Here is a 17,085-nt window from a genome sequence, read left to right as displayed (position 1 = left end):
GGTGGAAGAGAGAATGTCCGTGGTGCGTGGGGTCCTTAATTATGCTGGCTGCTTTGCCGAGGCAGCAGGACACAAATATTGTGTGCAGTTTTGGTCTCCTTATTTAGGAAGGATGTAAACATTGGAGATGATTCAGAGGAGGGTTACTCGACTGATACCTGGAATGAACAGGTTGTCTTATGAGGAAAGGTTGGACAAATGGGCTTGTTTCCACTGGAGTTTCGAAGGAGGGATGACCTGTAAGATACTAAATGGCCTTCAGAAGGTGGATGTGCAAGGGATTTCTCTTGTGGGCAAGTTCAGAACTAGGGGGCACTATTTTTAAAATAGGGATTGCTTTTTTAGGACCGAGGAGGAAAAGTCTTTGTATGACTTTAGAACTCCCTCAAGGTGGTGGAGGCAGGGTCATCGAATATTATTGGGGGTAGATGGCAATATGGAATTTGAAATACAAACAAATCAATCACAATCTTATTGAATGGCAGAGCAGGCTAATAATACCTAAGCCCGTTCTCTTCAATTTATAGCACTATTTAATCCTTTTCGTTTTCTGCACATATGACATTGCTTCCCTACTACATTATCCCATGCCAATTAAGTATTTTTAAAAAGGGTTGAGTTGCCTCATTGCATACTCAAGCAACTGAATTTTATTTAAATCAACAATAATATTACCGGTCTCATTGAGTGGCCCCAGCTTCTCCTTGATTCATTTTCTAACACTTTTTTAAAAGTTGTTTTGTTTGTTCGCTGTACTTCATTTTCATACAGTCTCTTTGCTCACTTTTTGTTTCAGTCTGTTAATTATGGTATTTTTCACTGATCTTTTCAGCTTTAGTTTTGTCATGTGTTTTTTTAGTCTTAATTTGCTCAATCATTTGGACAAGTATGAGCTGATCAAAGAGCATGAACCTTTGAAGGGTAGATCATGTCTGACTAATCTAGTTAGTTTTTTGAGGAGGTCACTAAGATGACTAATGGGAAGTTGTCTGTATAGACGCGAAAATACATTTAATGAGGGGGCATAGAATTGGGAATAACCTGGTGACATAGGTTGGTAATTGGCTTGGAGGTAAGTGACAATAGGATATAGGGAATGTTCTAATGTGAGACATAGCACTCCCCAGGGATTTATACTGGCACCTCTAAACTATATTTGTTAATGATTTGAATGAAGGAATAGTGTGTTGTACTTTTTTTTACTGATGGCACTTTGTTATATAGATGGGAACAGGGACAGACAAGTAAGTTGTGGAATGTTGTGAATTGTTGCAGCATTTTGTTCAAATAATAGAACTTTTTGACACTTCCTTCATTGTGAATATTACTTTTGGATACACTCTCTCTTGTCCAGGAAGGTTCCTATTGTGCATACTGTACACATCACTGGCCCAGTATCTGCAATTGTTATCCTTATGTACACCAGTTACCATGTACACGCATGCACTAATTGCAGGGGAGGTGTGTGTACGTATGTGGAAGGTTTTGCAAGATGCTAGAATTGCATAATTTGAGTATTTAATTTTCTGATTATGATATCCAGTTTTTTTTTCTAAGAAAATTGCACACTAAAACCAGATTTTAGCATTTGGTCTGATCAGACATTTACTTACAATGGCTCAGTTTGAGATGACTGGTTTTTTAACAGTGAAGCAATTCAGTCTTGACTGTACAATTCAGTAATTATTCGTTGTGCTATGGAATTATGTAGACTTCAAATTTGTATTTTAAGGATTATTTAGTCATCATTCCACAATCTTAATGAGTGGTTAAATCTAAATATCTTTGAATATTAGGACTAGATTTTCTGTCCCATGGAGGGAAGTTTAGAACAAGCAGGGCAGCCTGCATTAGCTTAGGAAAGCTACATTGGGTTGTTAGGGGTGTGATTCTCACTTTGTACATCTTGGGCAAAAGGAAAAGGACGCTGATAAAATATTAGAAGTGGAGATGTAATGAATGAAGTTAGAAGTTTATTTATTAATTACAAGTAGGCTTACAGTAACACTGCAATGAAGTTACTGTGAAAGTTCCCTAGTTGCCACACTACAGCACCTGTTTGGGTAGGCTGAGGGAGAATTTAGCATGGCCAATGCACCTAACCCACATGTCTTTCGTACTATGGGAGGAAACCTGAGCACCCGGAGGAAACCCACGCAGACATGGAGAGAATGTACAGACTCCGCACAGACAGTCACCCAAGCCGGGAATTGAACCCAGGTCCCTGGCACTGTAAGCCAGCAGTGCTTGCTACTGTGCTGCCCTATGGAGTGGCAATTGAGAAGTATGAGGTACTGGAAAGGCTGCCTGAGCTTTTGAGTGAACAAGTTGCCTTGACTGGATGGCTTGCATCTCAGGTTGCTGAAGGAAATGGATTGAAGATGGCAGTACTTGCCATCATCTTCCCTAAACATGGGAAGTGCCAGAGGATTGGAAAGTTCTATGTGACAATCTTTTACAAGAAAGGATGCAAGGACAATCCTGGCAATTACATGTTAGTCACATCAGTGATGGTAAGGTTTTGTGTATATGATCAATTTGAGTTTCCAAAATTATCAGATTTTGAACTTGGGTACCTAATATTTAATCTTTTGAAGTAATTTGTGTGGTTATATTGCTAAATTAACAAATATCCACCCCTCCCCAAAAGAAAATTCCTAGAATGCTGCTGATATTTGTGCAGTTATGTTCCTGCTTCTGATGCTTTTGATTCCATAAAGTTGATGGGATAATTTAGTCATTCCTTTTAGATTTCATAAAAATTTCTCCATTTTCATCTCCTCAGTGTGAGCATGTCCATGTGCGTGCCTTACTGTTTACTGCAAAAAAAATAGAAGGGTTGGGTAGCTACTGCCATTGTCACTGTCCTTTTTGGGGAGAATCCGAAGGAAGATTTTGGAATCTTACCAGAATTTCAGCCAGAAGAAATTTTATGGTTTTCCTTTCATTCTTGTGCATTCCATCAAGGGACCTGTTTTGGTGTTTAACTGTTTGAGGCACTGCTTGCAAAACTGACATAGGCATGGAATGTCATCCTCCCTCTGGCAGTGAAGAATAGATCACATGCTCTTTTGGGACGTGTGAGGGCTAAATGGGTAGAATTCTCCTGTCAAGTGTGGTGTTTATCTGGATTATCTGTATTCTGACAGAGTCCTCTTGCCTTTCAACTTCAATTTTGAAGCAACAATTTAATTAAGTGAATATGTTGTATCAAGCATCTTGTTCGATCAATATCAGGTGATTTACTTTACAGTTTTTTTTCCAATCTACTTTTCACATAAACAGGTTTATAAGTTGCTATTCTTTATATACTAAGGAATTAACCTCTTGGTAAGATTGAGTTTCCAAGCAGCCTTTCAGCTAAACTGTTCATGATCCCTTTCGATGGAAAGTGTAATTTATTGGAAGTGCAAATGACAAAGTACAAGACCTGTCCTCTTTTCAAGAATATCTCACATCTGCCAGAACAAACATCTTGCAAATGAAGCATTAGGCACTAGTAGTGAATGGGCTTGGTTGCAGGAAGATTCCTCAGTGGCATTCCAAATCAGCAGTCAATTTCTTTTTTGTGGCTCCACGAGTGACCAAGAATTTTGTTGGTGGGAGCCTCTGAACACAGGTATTCTGAACTCATCAGATCGTCCACCATGTCCTATGATTGCCTTTGTATAGCTGTGATATTTAGAAAGCCCTTGCTGTAAACATCTTCAAGATGCATTAGGAAAACTAAACAAATGGTTCCATGTGAACTGAACCATTTTCTTCTAGTAGTTACGTCTTCCACATTGGCCCAGAGAATTTTTACGTTACTTCCAGATCAATATTGCTTTCAGGATCTAGTTAAGATGATTAAAATTCAGCACAAACCCCCTTTAGAAGTGGTGATCTACAATACCGGACTGCCTCGAATACCATGCATCTCAATCTGGAAGGAGATGAGCCACAATTCTGCCAAGCCACCCCATACCTGAAGGCATCAAAAGGATGATGAATGAACAGATGATAGATTCTCCTCATCTATTGCAAGTGCTGTCCCAAGTCCTATTTTTCAGCAGAGATGAGTCTTCTATCTTTAATCCTCTCTGGACAAAATATTATGAGCTATATTATGAGTTATACTGGCAGAGACAATTTTTTAGTCAAGCTCAGGATGTGTGAATCAGAACAGCAGACACCTCTTGCCCTAAACTCTTGGAGCATTAAAATTGCTGCTTGAAGCAATCCTTGTATTTTGAAAGGTTATTGTTTTTGATTATTGAGAATACTTTTTTTTGTAAGTCTCAAATCCAAAATAATGCTCTGCCTCCTGGAGAGTAATAGTACATGCTGACTCATGAAGACAAGCTTGTAAAGAAAACAAAATTGCCTCCCTTTGTAAGCATTTTTTGTTTCAAACAGCTCATCCTTGCACATTCTGAAGCAACCTCTTGGATCATTTTCAGACCTGTAATTAAAACATTTTTTTAATGCTTGTAAAAGTATTCCATCTTGGAAATTGTATTTATTGGAATTGACAATGGAGAGTCGATTTGCCTGGATGTTATAACTGCCAAAATGTTTTACAGGGAATACTTTTGACAATTGTCATCACTTAGCTGGTCCAATATTTTGTGAAGGCTGACCACCTTGAATAGTGAACTACTCCCTACAAGTTAATTTTCCTTGTGTCTAGCTGAAATTTGAGCTAATTTACTGAATTAAATATGGCATCACTTAATGGATATGTAGTTAACATTGGTTTTGTTCAGGTGATAACATACTTTCTTATTTTCTGTAGTTTCCAATATAGGCCGACAGAAGGTCAAAGCAGAGGGGAAATATCTCTTTATGAACTATTTGGAATTAGTTCCGCATAATGTGGTAATTGTCATAGTCTATGGATACAATTTTTCTGTCCCTATGCTATATTTTCATATGTATGCATGATATTGCTGGTTGCTGGCGCATGCCAAAATGGAATGGTGCATGATTTCAGTCCAGCTTTATTCACTTTTGAAGATAGTTATATATGGTTGAGAAGCTTAATTTGACAGTTATAGTCAATAGAAGCATTCTGTAGTACTTGTGCATAAGAGGCTATGCTGAGTTAATTGGAGAATGTAACTTGCATGATTTATTTCATTTAACTGCTGGCAACATTCTTGCATATGTTCAACTAAAACCATTCGTGGCTGAAGCTACAAAAATTAACAAGTGTAAAAGTTTTAGGTGATGTGGTTTAAATGAATAATTTTTGATCAAACCAAGTGCACAAATATGTTTGACATTTTTGCTGTCGAGGATCCTTCCAATCATGGAAGCCCCCCACCCCTGGCCTTGTGTTCCGATGAGTAATTCCCCTGCTTCTTGGGACCCTTAAGTCTCCAACTGCTTACCCAAGGAAGATCAAAAGGGTTAAAACCAGTTCTAGAGGAGTGTAGCTTGGCTTCCCTGATGAACCTGCACCATGAAAAAGCATTCCTGGAGCTGATATATTTCACAATTATGAAGAGGCCTGGTGCAGAAGTGCAGGCCAGAAATGCACAGCTCTGGTGCAAGGTAAGAAAATAGGGCCAGAATCTTCAGGCCATTTTTGCAGGTGGGATTTTCTGGTCCTGCCAACAGCAAACCCCACCACAGATTTCCTGGCATTGGGAGAGTGTATAGAATGGGAAACCCCATTGACAACAGTGGGATCAGAATATCCTGCTGCGAGCCAATGGAAGGCTGCCTCCGTGGCCCGGGGGGGAGGTGGAAAATCCCACCCCAGGAATGGAGCAGCAATCGGGTGATTTTCCTTACTCTGAACTTTCAGCCCAAAGTTTGAAATCCCAATCACCCAGAAGAAAATACAGCCACAAGATTCCATGGTTCTAAACAAACAGAATGTCTCATAAAAATGTTCAGTCAGCTAAGTAAGCCAACTCCAATACCTATCTGATACTACAACATTCAGAATTAACATGAAGTAAATATGGATTTAAAGCCAAACTGGTTGAACACACTGCACTTTAAATTACAGATGTGACCAAACCAGGTCCCACAGAATTCTGAACAATCTACCCAGAGTTTAGTGACCAAGAATCACCAATCTCGTTAAAATTTTATTGCCCCTCACGAGGAGTTTCGACTCTTCCTTTTTGAAGATCTAGCCTCTGAATTCCTTCAAAAGCCACTCCAACCCAGACTACCTCAATAGTTGTTCATCTCCTGAGACTGGGTTTCACAGGATTCATAAAGCTACACATGACTTTAATGGCATAATTCTAACTCTATATCGCAGACTGCTAGCTTCACTAAGCTGGCACTGCCCTTGGATTTCTCTGAACTCCAGTCTCCGATCTGCACCAAGCTATAAGTAGCTCAAAGGCTGGGACTGATTTACAATGAACATGCCATACCCTGGCACGGAGACTCCAAATGACAGGGAGCTCTGAGTTGAGTCTTGCAGCCAATCGGTGACAAAACGACTTTGAAATACCTTCCAGAATATACATGTCCATCACAGAGGAGGAGCAGCTCTTTCCTGACACAATTGCCAGCTGGAGCTACATTGCAGCGTGTGCTGCTGTGTACCTGCGCAATGAAGAGCGGCTGTATACAATCAGGAGAGAACCAACTCAGTCCATGATAGTTTTGGTTGTGATGTGTGTAACACCAGGGCTGCAACTGCTTTAGGCTTCCTAACCTAACAAATATTTTATAAGGATCAAGAGGGCCTGCCCCGGCACAGGCTGGCACTGCCAGGTTCCCAGCCATGCCCTTTCTTCCCAGGGACTATACTTGGGTGCCCCTCATGGGATCCCCTTGACTGCTTCACCTTCTTAAATATGGCTAGGAAGCCCTTTAATCATATTTAAATTTGATGAAGTTTATTAAAATGAGTTTCCTGCCCCCCCTTGTTGCATCACAGATGAGGGGTGGGGGAAAATTGTGAAACGAGATCTCGCTGGCAAGAATCTAGTTTCCCAACTCGCAAAATTGCCCCCACTGTGTCTGTTGGGGACATGTCCTAACAATCCCTCAGATCGTCATATTTCATTCGCTTGAGCTCCCAAAGTAGAACATCTGTCTGGATTGCACCACTTTGCAAGCAATGTGGACTCCATGTCTCCAGCTAAGTAAACCCACCTGTTGTTTTAGGACCTTGCCTTTCCAGCCGTTAACCCCTTAAATCAACATGACTCCAACATTCAAGTGTAGTAGATTCCAAGCTATGCTTTAGTTAAATTTATCCCATTTTCTACCGTTAAACTTGAATCTTCCCAGAATTAAAGATTATCTCTAAAGTATTAGCATAAACTAGATATACATCACATACATCTGAACTCATTTTCAATTTACAAATCCAAGGAAAGATATGTTTTATATTTTAAAGTCTCTGGTTGGTCTAATGAGGGGTACCAGTAAACACACTGACTTCATCTTGCAAGCGGTGAGATTAGGATCACTTGTGTTCAAAGCAAAAGTTCTTTGTAAATTGTAATTTTCCATTAGCTACACCAGCTATTATTTTCTTTAAATCCATGAATGAGCTGACATTTATCATCGAATCCCTACGGTGCGGAAAGAGGCCAATTGACCCACCAAGCCTGTAACCCCACATAGTTACCCTGCTAGTCCCACTGACACTAAGGGGCAATTCATCATGGCCAATCCACCTAACCCGCACATCTTTGGACTGTGGGAGGAAACCCATGCAGACACGGGCTGAATGTGCAAACTCTCCAGTTACCTGGGTTCCTGGCACTGAGGCAGCAGTGCTAGCCACTGTGCCACCGTGCCATCCTAAATTTAGGAAGCATCTTTTAACATTTGGATATACGTTAATTTGTTTCTTCCTCTCTCTACAAGTTTTAAAGTACAGAAATACTCTAATTATTCACCCCTCATCCACAAATGGAACTTGCCTGTCTCTCAATTTAATCATTCTATTGCACTCCCTGGCTGTGTTTGTGAATCTTAATCCAATTAATTTTAAAGTATACTTTAACTTTTTTACTTGATGTTTCACATTAATTGGGATAGATATTAAGTCACATTGTGTAACTCTAAAATTTCTAAGTTGCCATAACTCATTTTCAGAGACTTCCTTTAGAGCCCAAGTTGTAATTCTCAGTGCATTTGACAGAATTTGTACAGTAGTAAACTCTTACCACTTGCATCGTTTTGCTCCTTCAGTAGCGACATTTATTGTTACTTTGTGAAGATGACAATACTGTAAATCAGTGATTACAAACCTATATTGTACATACTGTAAAGTGGTTGTAAAGTATGTGTCTCTAAATGGATAGGTTAGCTAAAATATAGTCATCCAAAACTAGATTCTTTGTTGGAATTACAGATTATGAAAATTGCCCAGGTAGTATTTCAACAAAATCAGCTGGAATCAAAAGATCCCCTTACACAGGTTTCATTTGGGTGGATGATGTGAGAAGCTATCTTCATGCAAATGGAAAATAGTTAATTTTTATTGCCAGCAGTTCCAAATACTGCTATGATGATCTGAAGATTTTAAAAATATAAACAGTGAGAACATAACGGAGGGATTAATGTTTTAAGTAGAATACAAAACAATTTTTTAAACTTGGAAGCCATGTTGACTGAATTGTGTTTATCTCGAATTCTCCATGTTTATGGAGAAAGAATTGGTGGTATTATCCTATTTTCACCAAATATTCAAGAACTTTTGTTTTAGCAAAATTGACCTCTCCTGTCCAAACTGATGATGAAGGCTGCCTGCCAGATTGGATGCCATTGGAACACTGGTTTTATTTTGCGCCTGACGGGTGCAACTACTGGAAAATCAACTGTTTAAAAATTCTGGCTATAGATTAAAACAATCCGTGGCATACAAGTGTCTTGAATGCTCGACAATATTTAAACGTGCATCAGGTTTTATATCCTGTAACTTATTGATAATGATTTCAAGCATTTGTTTTGTATAAAGTAACCTAAAAGGTGAAAAAATACTTTTTGTATGATCTGGTGACTTGTGCTGGATTGGTGCTACTGCAGCTGCTGACAAACTTCTATTACTTTAAAAATACCACTCTTTAAAATGTGACCCTGAGCTGCAAGTTGAGATGAGTGCTTTTACTCCTCACTGTTCATTATTTCACTTGACTCCATGCTGCTTATATTCACTCTATTGCTATCGCACTGTTTTGCTCCCCTTCAGACTGCAATTGCTCTCCCTTCAAAAGCTTGACATTCTCATCCTTTCTTTTCATTCTAACTATACGACATGATCACTAATCTCCTGTTTAAGTCCTTGAATGACACATGCACTGCCTCTCTCCAAATCCCTCTTGCCCCATCCCAAACCCACCTGTGCAACCTCATTTAGCCCTCTATCCCTTCCCACATCCTGCACACCTGATTCTGATGTCAGGTGTGACTTGATGAGTTTCACTCCCCCTTTGATTCAGCAAGTTGTAAGTTTAAGCCCCACCTAGAGATGTGATGGTTGGCACTGCTACCTCGCTACAACAGGGACCCAGGTTCGATTCCGGCCACTGGTGTTTACACGTTCTCCCCGTGTCTGCGTGGGTTTTCTTTGGGTGCTCCGGTTTCCTCCCACAGTCCAAAGATGTGCGGGTTGGATTGATTGCCCATGATAAATTGCCCCTTAATGTCAGGGGGGTTAGGAGGGTAAATATGTGGTGTTATGGGATAGGACAGGACCTGAGTGGGATTGTTGTCGGTGCAGGCTCGATGGGCCAAATGGCCGCCTTTGGCACTGTAGATGCTATTCATCTATGAGCTCAGAATATAGGCTGACAGTGGACGCCCCTGTGTGTTACTAAAGGAGTTATAGGCAGTGGAAGGATGTGAAGAGCAGATCGAAAGTATTGACAGCAATCTAGTTGGAGGTGCAGTCTTTTGGATAAAATGTGAAAAAGAGGCTCTGTCTGCCCACAGGTTGGCATGAGCTATGCATTATTGGAAGAAGCTTGTGGCTTTTTGCTACCAAAGAAACCTGTTGGACTTTAACCTGGTGTTGTTAAACTTCTTACTGCGTTTACCCCCCCAGTCCAATGCCGGCATCTCCACATCATTATTGGAAGAAGTGCAGAGATCTCAAAAACCTGTAGGGAGGAGGGGGAAGTTGCAGAGATGGAGCAACAAGTCTATGAACAGATTTAGAACAAGGAATGAGGATTTTAAAGTTGAGGTGGTGTCAGACTGCAAACAAGTGTAGGCCAGTGAAGAAAAAGGGAATTTGCCCTATTGTCATTTTTAAAAATGAATTATTTGGTTGTGGCCGATTATTGTGCCTCCCTAATTGCCCTTGAGAGTGCTTCAAGGGTACCTAATTGGCTGTAAAGTACTTGGGACAGCCTGAGACTGCAAAAGTTGTTCTCATTCCTGACTTCCTTCCCTCCCCCTGGCAGCTGTTGGACCTTTCACAACCTTGGTGTTGTGTTTGACCCTGAGATGAGGTTCTAACCACATATCTGCTTCACCATTAGACTGCCTGCACATTTCCATAATGTCAATCCGCCTTCAGTCCATCTGCTACTAAAGTCCTCTTCTCTAGGCCTTTGTTAGCTCTAGATAACTATTCTAATACATGCCTGGCTGACTTCCCAATTTCCATTATTTTGTGATCATCCAAAACTGTTGCCTATATCTTGCATCAAGTTTCATTCAGCCATATGCTGCCGATCTAACAACATGTCAGTTTTGTGATCCTCATCCTTCCATGGCTTGATGTTCCATGGCTTCCTCTGTACAAGTCATTGAGATTTTTGCAGTGCTTCAATTTTGGCATCTTGTGTTTTCCTGATTTCTGTCACGACTACATCGATGGCCATATTTTTGCCTGCCTTGGCCGCTAGCTCTGGAACCTCTTCCCTAACTTCTGTCTATTTACACCTCTCCCCTCCTCTTACGATATTCATTTAAAACCAAGCTTTTGATCATCTTTCCTGGTACCTCTTGCTTTGGCTTTGTCTTTTTAACTTTTATTGATGACACTTTCATTAGGTGTCCTTGAATGTTTTGCTATGTTACAAGGGCTAAACAAATGCAAGTTGTTTTTCAGTTGTATAAATGTAAGTCTGTCTTTGTCTCTGTCAGTGGCCAAACCTTCAGCCACATCTTCCTTCCTTTCTGGAATTCCCTCCTTAAACCATTTTTGATCTCTGTACTTTTTGCTATGCCTTGAATAACCTTTTTCAAAATGTATTTTTGATTGAAACTTCTTTTGATCTCTCGGTGAATTGGTGTCTTATTTCTTTGCCTTCTACAAATTGCCTTTGGGTTTTTTCGTGTATTAGTCATGCTTTACAAATGTCAGTTCTTTTTGCATGGGGAGGGGCGAGAAAGAAGAGAACTTGGTAGGAATCACTTGATATTAAATGCATGATAGTTTGTCCATTTAATCTCCTACATTGTCTAAGATGTTATGAAGGACTGGTGGACTGTAGTTTTAACATTTGTGAGAATGAAGAAGCAAACTTACAATAATTATGATTAGCACTATTACCCATGTTGAGACAATTTCCAAATTCACCCTCTTATGCTGGCATAATTTCTTTCCTAGCTTTTAATTTCAGTACTTAAGCAGAGGAAAGAATTTGTATTTTGACTACAAATCATTCCACAAGTTGTTATTTCAGAAAACTCTCTTTATACTAGCTTTAAGGTTTTTGCATATAATTATTTGCTTTAAAAACAAACTTGTTGGATGGGGTTGTTTAAATCTGTCTTCCATCTAGCATACATCCATTGTACTTCAGGCAACTGCTCCATTCTCGTGTTCCATTTTCCATGTGACTGCCCCATTCTTGGGCCTTCACTTTGTTCCAGGTGGCTTGTAAGCACTGACAGTTTCTGTATATAATGAAGTTACTTTCCCTGCAATATTTGAAAGTCCAGTTTGTGTATTAATTGCAGGAGTGTCGATGTATAGCTGGAATTGTGCCAAAGTATTCATGTAAAATTAACTTTCTCTTCATCACATACCCCAAGCTTCTGACTTTCTCCCCTAAAATCAGTGATTCCCATGAAGTCTTCCATTTCCCATTTAACACTCTGGTGCCCTGTCAGAGAGTTTTATTGTTCATTCCAGAGCTCAACTTGAGCAACAACAAACTATTTGACAGTTACACCTAAGGGTACTGAAATTTCTATAAGCTTTTGCCTCTCACCTGACCCGGTACGTGGCAGCAAATCTTTGGATCTCCAGGGCGTTTTAAACCCCATTTAACTCTGCACTTTTAAAATCTTGATTCTATCATGGGGTGTGGATGGCACAGTAACAGTGGTTAGCACTACTGCCTCAACGCCAGGGACCTGGGTTTGATTCTGGCCTTGGATGACACTGTGGAGTTTGCAAGTTCTCCCCATGTCTGCGTGGGTTTCCAGCAGGTGTTTTGCTTTCCTCCTGAAGATGTGTAGGTTAGGTGGATTAGCCATGGGAAATGCGTGGGGTTACAGGGATAGGGTGGATTTGGGTGGGTAGCTCTTGGAAAGTTGGTGCAGACTCGATAGGCCAAATGGCCTATCTATGGTTCTATGGTGAGACAAAACTGTATCACTTCTCTCTTTTCAGGGTTAAATTCTATCTGCCACCTATGTGCCCATTTGCCCAAGCCACTCAACCTCAGTTAACCACCTGGCCAATTGTTGTGTCATTTGCAAACTTACTAATCCTAGACCCCACATAGTCATCTTCGTCATTTATATAAATGACAAATTTTAGGGGACCCAGCACAGATCCCTGTGGTACTGGACACTGGCTTCCAGTCACTAAAACAGCTTTCCCTCATCACCCTCTGATTCCCACAACTGAGTAAGAAGTCTCACAACACCAGGTTAAAGTCCAACAGGTTTATTTGGTAGCACAAGCCACAAGTTTTTGGAACGCTGCCCCTTATCAGATGAGTGGGAGTTCTGTTCACAAACAGGGCATATAAAGACTTGTGACGTGCTACCAAATAAACCTGTTGGACTTTAACCTGGTGTTGTGAGACTTCTTACTGTGTTTACCCCAGTACAACACCGGCATCTCCACATCATCCTACAACTGAGCCAGTTTTGTATCCACTTGATCAAATTACCCTGTATTTCCATGTGCATTTGCCTTCTTTATAAGTCTCCCCTGTGAGACCTTGTGCAAGAATGCCAAATTTCAAACTATCCCAATTTATATTACAGGAGAAAAGAATGTTTATTGGTTGACCCTGATTGGCCGAGGCAGTGACATGGCGAAAACAATGAGGAACTATAGGCTCCCCAAGCTCCTGGGTAATTAAAAAAAGGAGACGGACATCAGTCTGCACTAGGAGAATCCAAAGCAAAATGTTTCCTGTTGGATGCAAATCTGTGATTGGACAGCACCTGCTGAACCATCTTGTATGCTAATAATTAGAGTAACAACCAATTTATGAACTCGTAACGTTGCTCATTTACCTTGCTAGAAGCAACATATTTTCATGCAAAAACCTGTTTACTGAAACAAAAAGAATATGCACACGCCTTGTGTCTTGTTTTTATTACCCAAGAGCCTCCTAATTCCCTGCTGCTTTCTCCATGGCAATGCCTTGGCCAATCAGAGTTGACTTTGCAACCAATTCGCACCCTTGTCTCATGTAGCATAAATTGTTGATTGTTTGAAATTTAGCATTCTTGCATCTACCCTGATGAGTGCAAAATGAAAAGCTTCAGCAACATGCTCCTCTCTTCAGCATTTAGCTTATTTTATTTTTCATAAACCTTCCACCGTTTAGATTTTCTTAAAACGTTGGGTAGTGGGGGTTGTTGTTTTGGTGAAAGGGTGAAATGATGCCTAACTAGGTACTGTGTTCATAGGATGCATCTGTTTGAAAGTCTGAGTTTGGCATTCAATTTGGTTTTATTGAATATCAAAATTTCAACTTTCCAGGAGATCATGCAATAGACATCTGCACATTTAGCATTCAACGGTTGATTGAACGCAAAACTAACATTTAATTTCAAGCCTCACGTGGAACCTCTTGAGCTACCACAAAAGCCATTCATAATTGCCACTGTAGAACTTGCAGTACCTTTTTCTGAGCAATGTGTGAAATTGGCTAAGCCAGTGCAAAAAGATTGGGAATATTTAAATATCAAATTTCATATGTAAAATTTCCACCATCTCTATCACTGATTTCAAAACCGTCTTCTTTCAAAACTGGCCACAGCCCCGGATTGAAATAACGAGAGAAAAGTTTCCAGATTGAGGAAGGTCCTCACTGTAGATGTTTTCTTAGGTACATGGGTGTTAATAGTAACATTTTATAATTTTCTGCATGTGAAAGAAAAAAATTAAGATCTGACTATATCAATGAAACTAGTAACGAGAGGGGCGGCGTGGTGGCACAGTGGTTAGCACTGCTGCCTCACAGCTCCAGAGACCCAGGTTCCATTCTCAGTTTACGTCACTGTCTGTGTGGAGTTTGCGCATTCTCCCCGTGTCTGCGTGGGTTTCCTCCGGGTGCTCCGGTTTCCTCCCACAGTCCAAAGATGTGACGGTTAGGTGCATTGGCCATGCTAAATTCTCTCTCAGTGTACCTGAACAGGCACCGGAGTGTGGCGACTAGGGGATTTTCAGTCACTTCATTACAGTTTGAATATAAGCCTACTTGTGACTAATAAATAAACGTTATAAAAACTATAAACTGAATCAGTATTTTTAAAGTAATTTTCAGTGACTTAAAATCTGATTGGTGGACTGGACATGCTTAAAATGCTGCTTTTGTGTGATTAGCCAATGTTGTACTGGATTGCCACCTGTATATAGCAATTAATACTACTTTATGCAAAGGAGGAAAATCTATTAAACAGCCCAATTATGGCTGTTCATGGAATATTTGTGATCATGCAAATTAATTTTAGCAGAAACTTGAACTGTAACCTAATCAGTGTGTCCAATTCCTTGATTACACTCTGAAAACTTACACCTGCTTTGTTTAATGTGGATAAATTATAGTATGATGGCTTCAAATTTTAATTTTCTTGATATAAATATGATAGAAGTACTTAGTTTGGTCCTGAGTTTTTGCTAATTTGTTTGTTTTAGTCTTGAATGTGCCAATAGCATTTACAGGGATTTGGCTACAAGTTCCTATCAGTGCAAAACTGGTGTAATTGTCAGTGTTATTTCTGTAAAGGCACGATCTGGGAAATGCTGGTTCAGTGTCTGCTAATACAGCTTTAGTATATGGGAGCTGTTAAGTCATGGGATGATTTTGTCTGTGGTAATCATACTGTGATATTTAATGTGCATGTATTTTTAAAAATGTAACTTGCGTCTATGCTTATTTTAGGTATGGCACGAAAAGAAGAGCATCTGACTCCAGTACAAAAATCCTTAGCTATACAGTAAGTAGCTAAACAAGTCATTTTGAAATAACTCCAGGCATGGGCAGCTACTGTTAATTTAGTTTTCAAATGTATGACTCCTTATTGCAGAATAATTACTGTGTATTGCAACATTAATTTTTGTATAACCTGCTCCATATTTAGTCATTATTTTCTCTTATGGCATATTATGAATCAACAACGATTCATGTGAAAATAATGCAGTGGAAGAAGAAAGGCACTGGTATCCTGCGATTTGTGGTTTGGCCTGATGAAGCCTTGGCCAAATGGCCATATTTGCTTTAAATCCTTAAAGCCTCTTTTCAGTCTTTGAAATTTGGATTTCATCAGTCACGTAGGGGACTCGAACATGCTTTAAAATGAGCTTGTTGCTCAGTCACTGATTTTCTTCAATTATTGAAGAACAGAGATGAATCATCTGGGGGAACTTGTATTTAGAGACAATTGTGTCATGTTGTGTACACATTTAAGTATGTGGGAATTCTGATTCACTGAATCAAAATATAGATAAGTAGGCTTGCATCAGTGTAAATTTAGTATGTACTTTTAGAGCAGTGTAAAGATATTGGCTAGGATTTTCTGCTCAAGAGAAAGTCTCCTATCATGATTGCCCTGTCTCTCTCCTCTTCCCCCACCCCCCCATCATCACTCCTCCCAGAGACATAATTGGAATCCCAACATTCAATGTCCGCAACTCCATTATGATTAATCTGAATGTAATTATCAGACCTCAATGCCTGATTATCTCTCCAGCCTGCCCCAAGCTGTTGCATTATCCATTCACATTGGTGTGAGGGCACGCTAACGTGAATTATAAATGGTCTCTGGTATGCACCTGGTGGGCGGACGCGCTGGCAGAGCTCGGGTAATGGCGTCCCAATCTTTTTTTGAAAAAGCTAAGTTGCTGGCTCTGATTGAGCCCACCCACCAGCATGACATTGTGGGACCTGGCCTTTCAATTTTTTTCGATTAAGTCCTGAGAATAAGGCAGAAAAAGCCATCATACTGGCCAGCGGCTTGAACTCCATTTTTCCTTACTGCTGCCACACTGCAAAAAAGGAAAATTCCATTCATTGTTACAGTCCTTAACACTTCGTTTTCATTGGTCTTCTCTCTCTCTTTCTTACTATTCATACAGCCAGCCAAGCTTTGGGATTTGTGGTTTTCTGTCTGTGCACTGAAATAGTACATACACTGCTGTTGAATGCTTCTAAAGATCAGGTGGCAGGACAAAATATCAGGCATCTGTGGTGTTTACCCAACCAGGCATGCCAAGCATTCACCATACTGAGATAGTTACAATTGAATTGGGCTAGTTACATAGCCAGAATGACTGACACTTGCTTGCCAATGCAAATCTTCTATGGAGACCTTGAATCTGAGGCGCGTTCTCATGGCAGTTAAAGAGAACCTTGCAAGAACACATTGTTAGGAGTTTTGATATTGACTTATCCGCGGAGAAGCTTTTTTTACTCTTGAGTGCCTCAATACATAAACTGGCCTGTATTCCTGTTCAAGAATCACAATTTTGTCAGCTACCACCACTTAATTGTGAGCAAATTTGGGCGGCACGGTAGCACAGTGGTTAGCACTGCTGCTTCACAGCTCCAGGGTCCCGTGTTCGATTCCCGGCTCGGGTCACTGTGTGGAGTTTGAACATTCTCCTCGTGTCTACGTGGGTTTCCTCCGGGTGCTCCGGTTTCCTCCCACAGTCCAAAGATGTGTGGGTTAGGTTGATTGGCCAGGTTAAAA

General features: G+C 40.3%; 1 protein-coding gene across 8 annotated transcripts in view; it reads left to right on the top strand.

Moving 5' to 3' along the window:
* mboat2b (membrane bound O-acyltransferase domain containing 2b) overlaps window positions 1–17,085 on the top strand; it is a 125,521-nt gene that overhangs the window by 83,473 nt on the left and 24,963 nt on the right. For 5 of the 8 annotated variants that reach the window (XM_078213184.1, XM_078213180.1, XM_078213181.1 and 2 more), the window contains one exon: window positions 15,279–15,333. In XM_078213184.1, coding sequence (XP_078069310.1) covers window positions 15,279–15,333 — 55 coding nt within the window. Of the gene's footprint in view, window positions 1–4,777; window positions 4,861–15,278; window positions 15,334–17,085 lie in introns of all 8 variants that reach the window. The other 3 variants (XM_078213186.1, XM_078213185.1, XM_078213187.1) reach the window with 1 other exon arrangement.

The sequence above is a fragment of the Mustelus asterias genome, chromosome 5 (assembly GCF_964213995.1).
Source record: "Mustelus asterias chromosome 5, sMusAst1.hap1.1, whole genome shotgun sequence".
In the NCBI taxonomy this organism is placed as follows: domain Eukaryota; kingdom Metazoa; phylum Chordata; class Chondrichthyes; order Carcharhiniformes; family Triakidae; genus Mustelus; species Mustelus asterias.
Note: the sequence above shows the minus strand (reverse complement) of the source record. Positions and strands in the feature narration are given on the sequence as shown.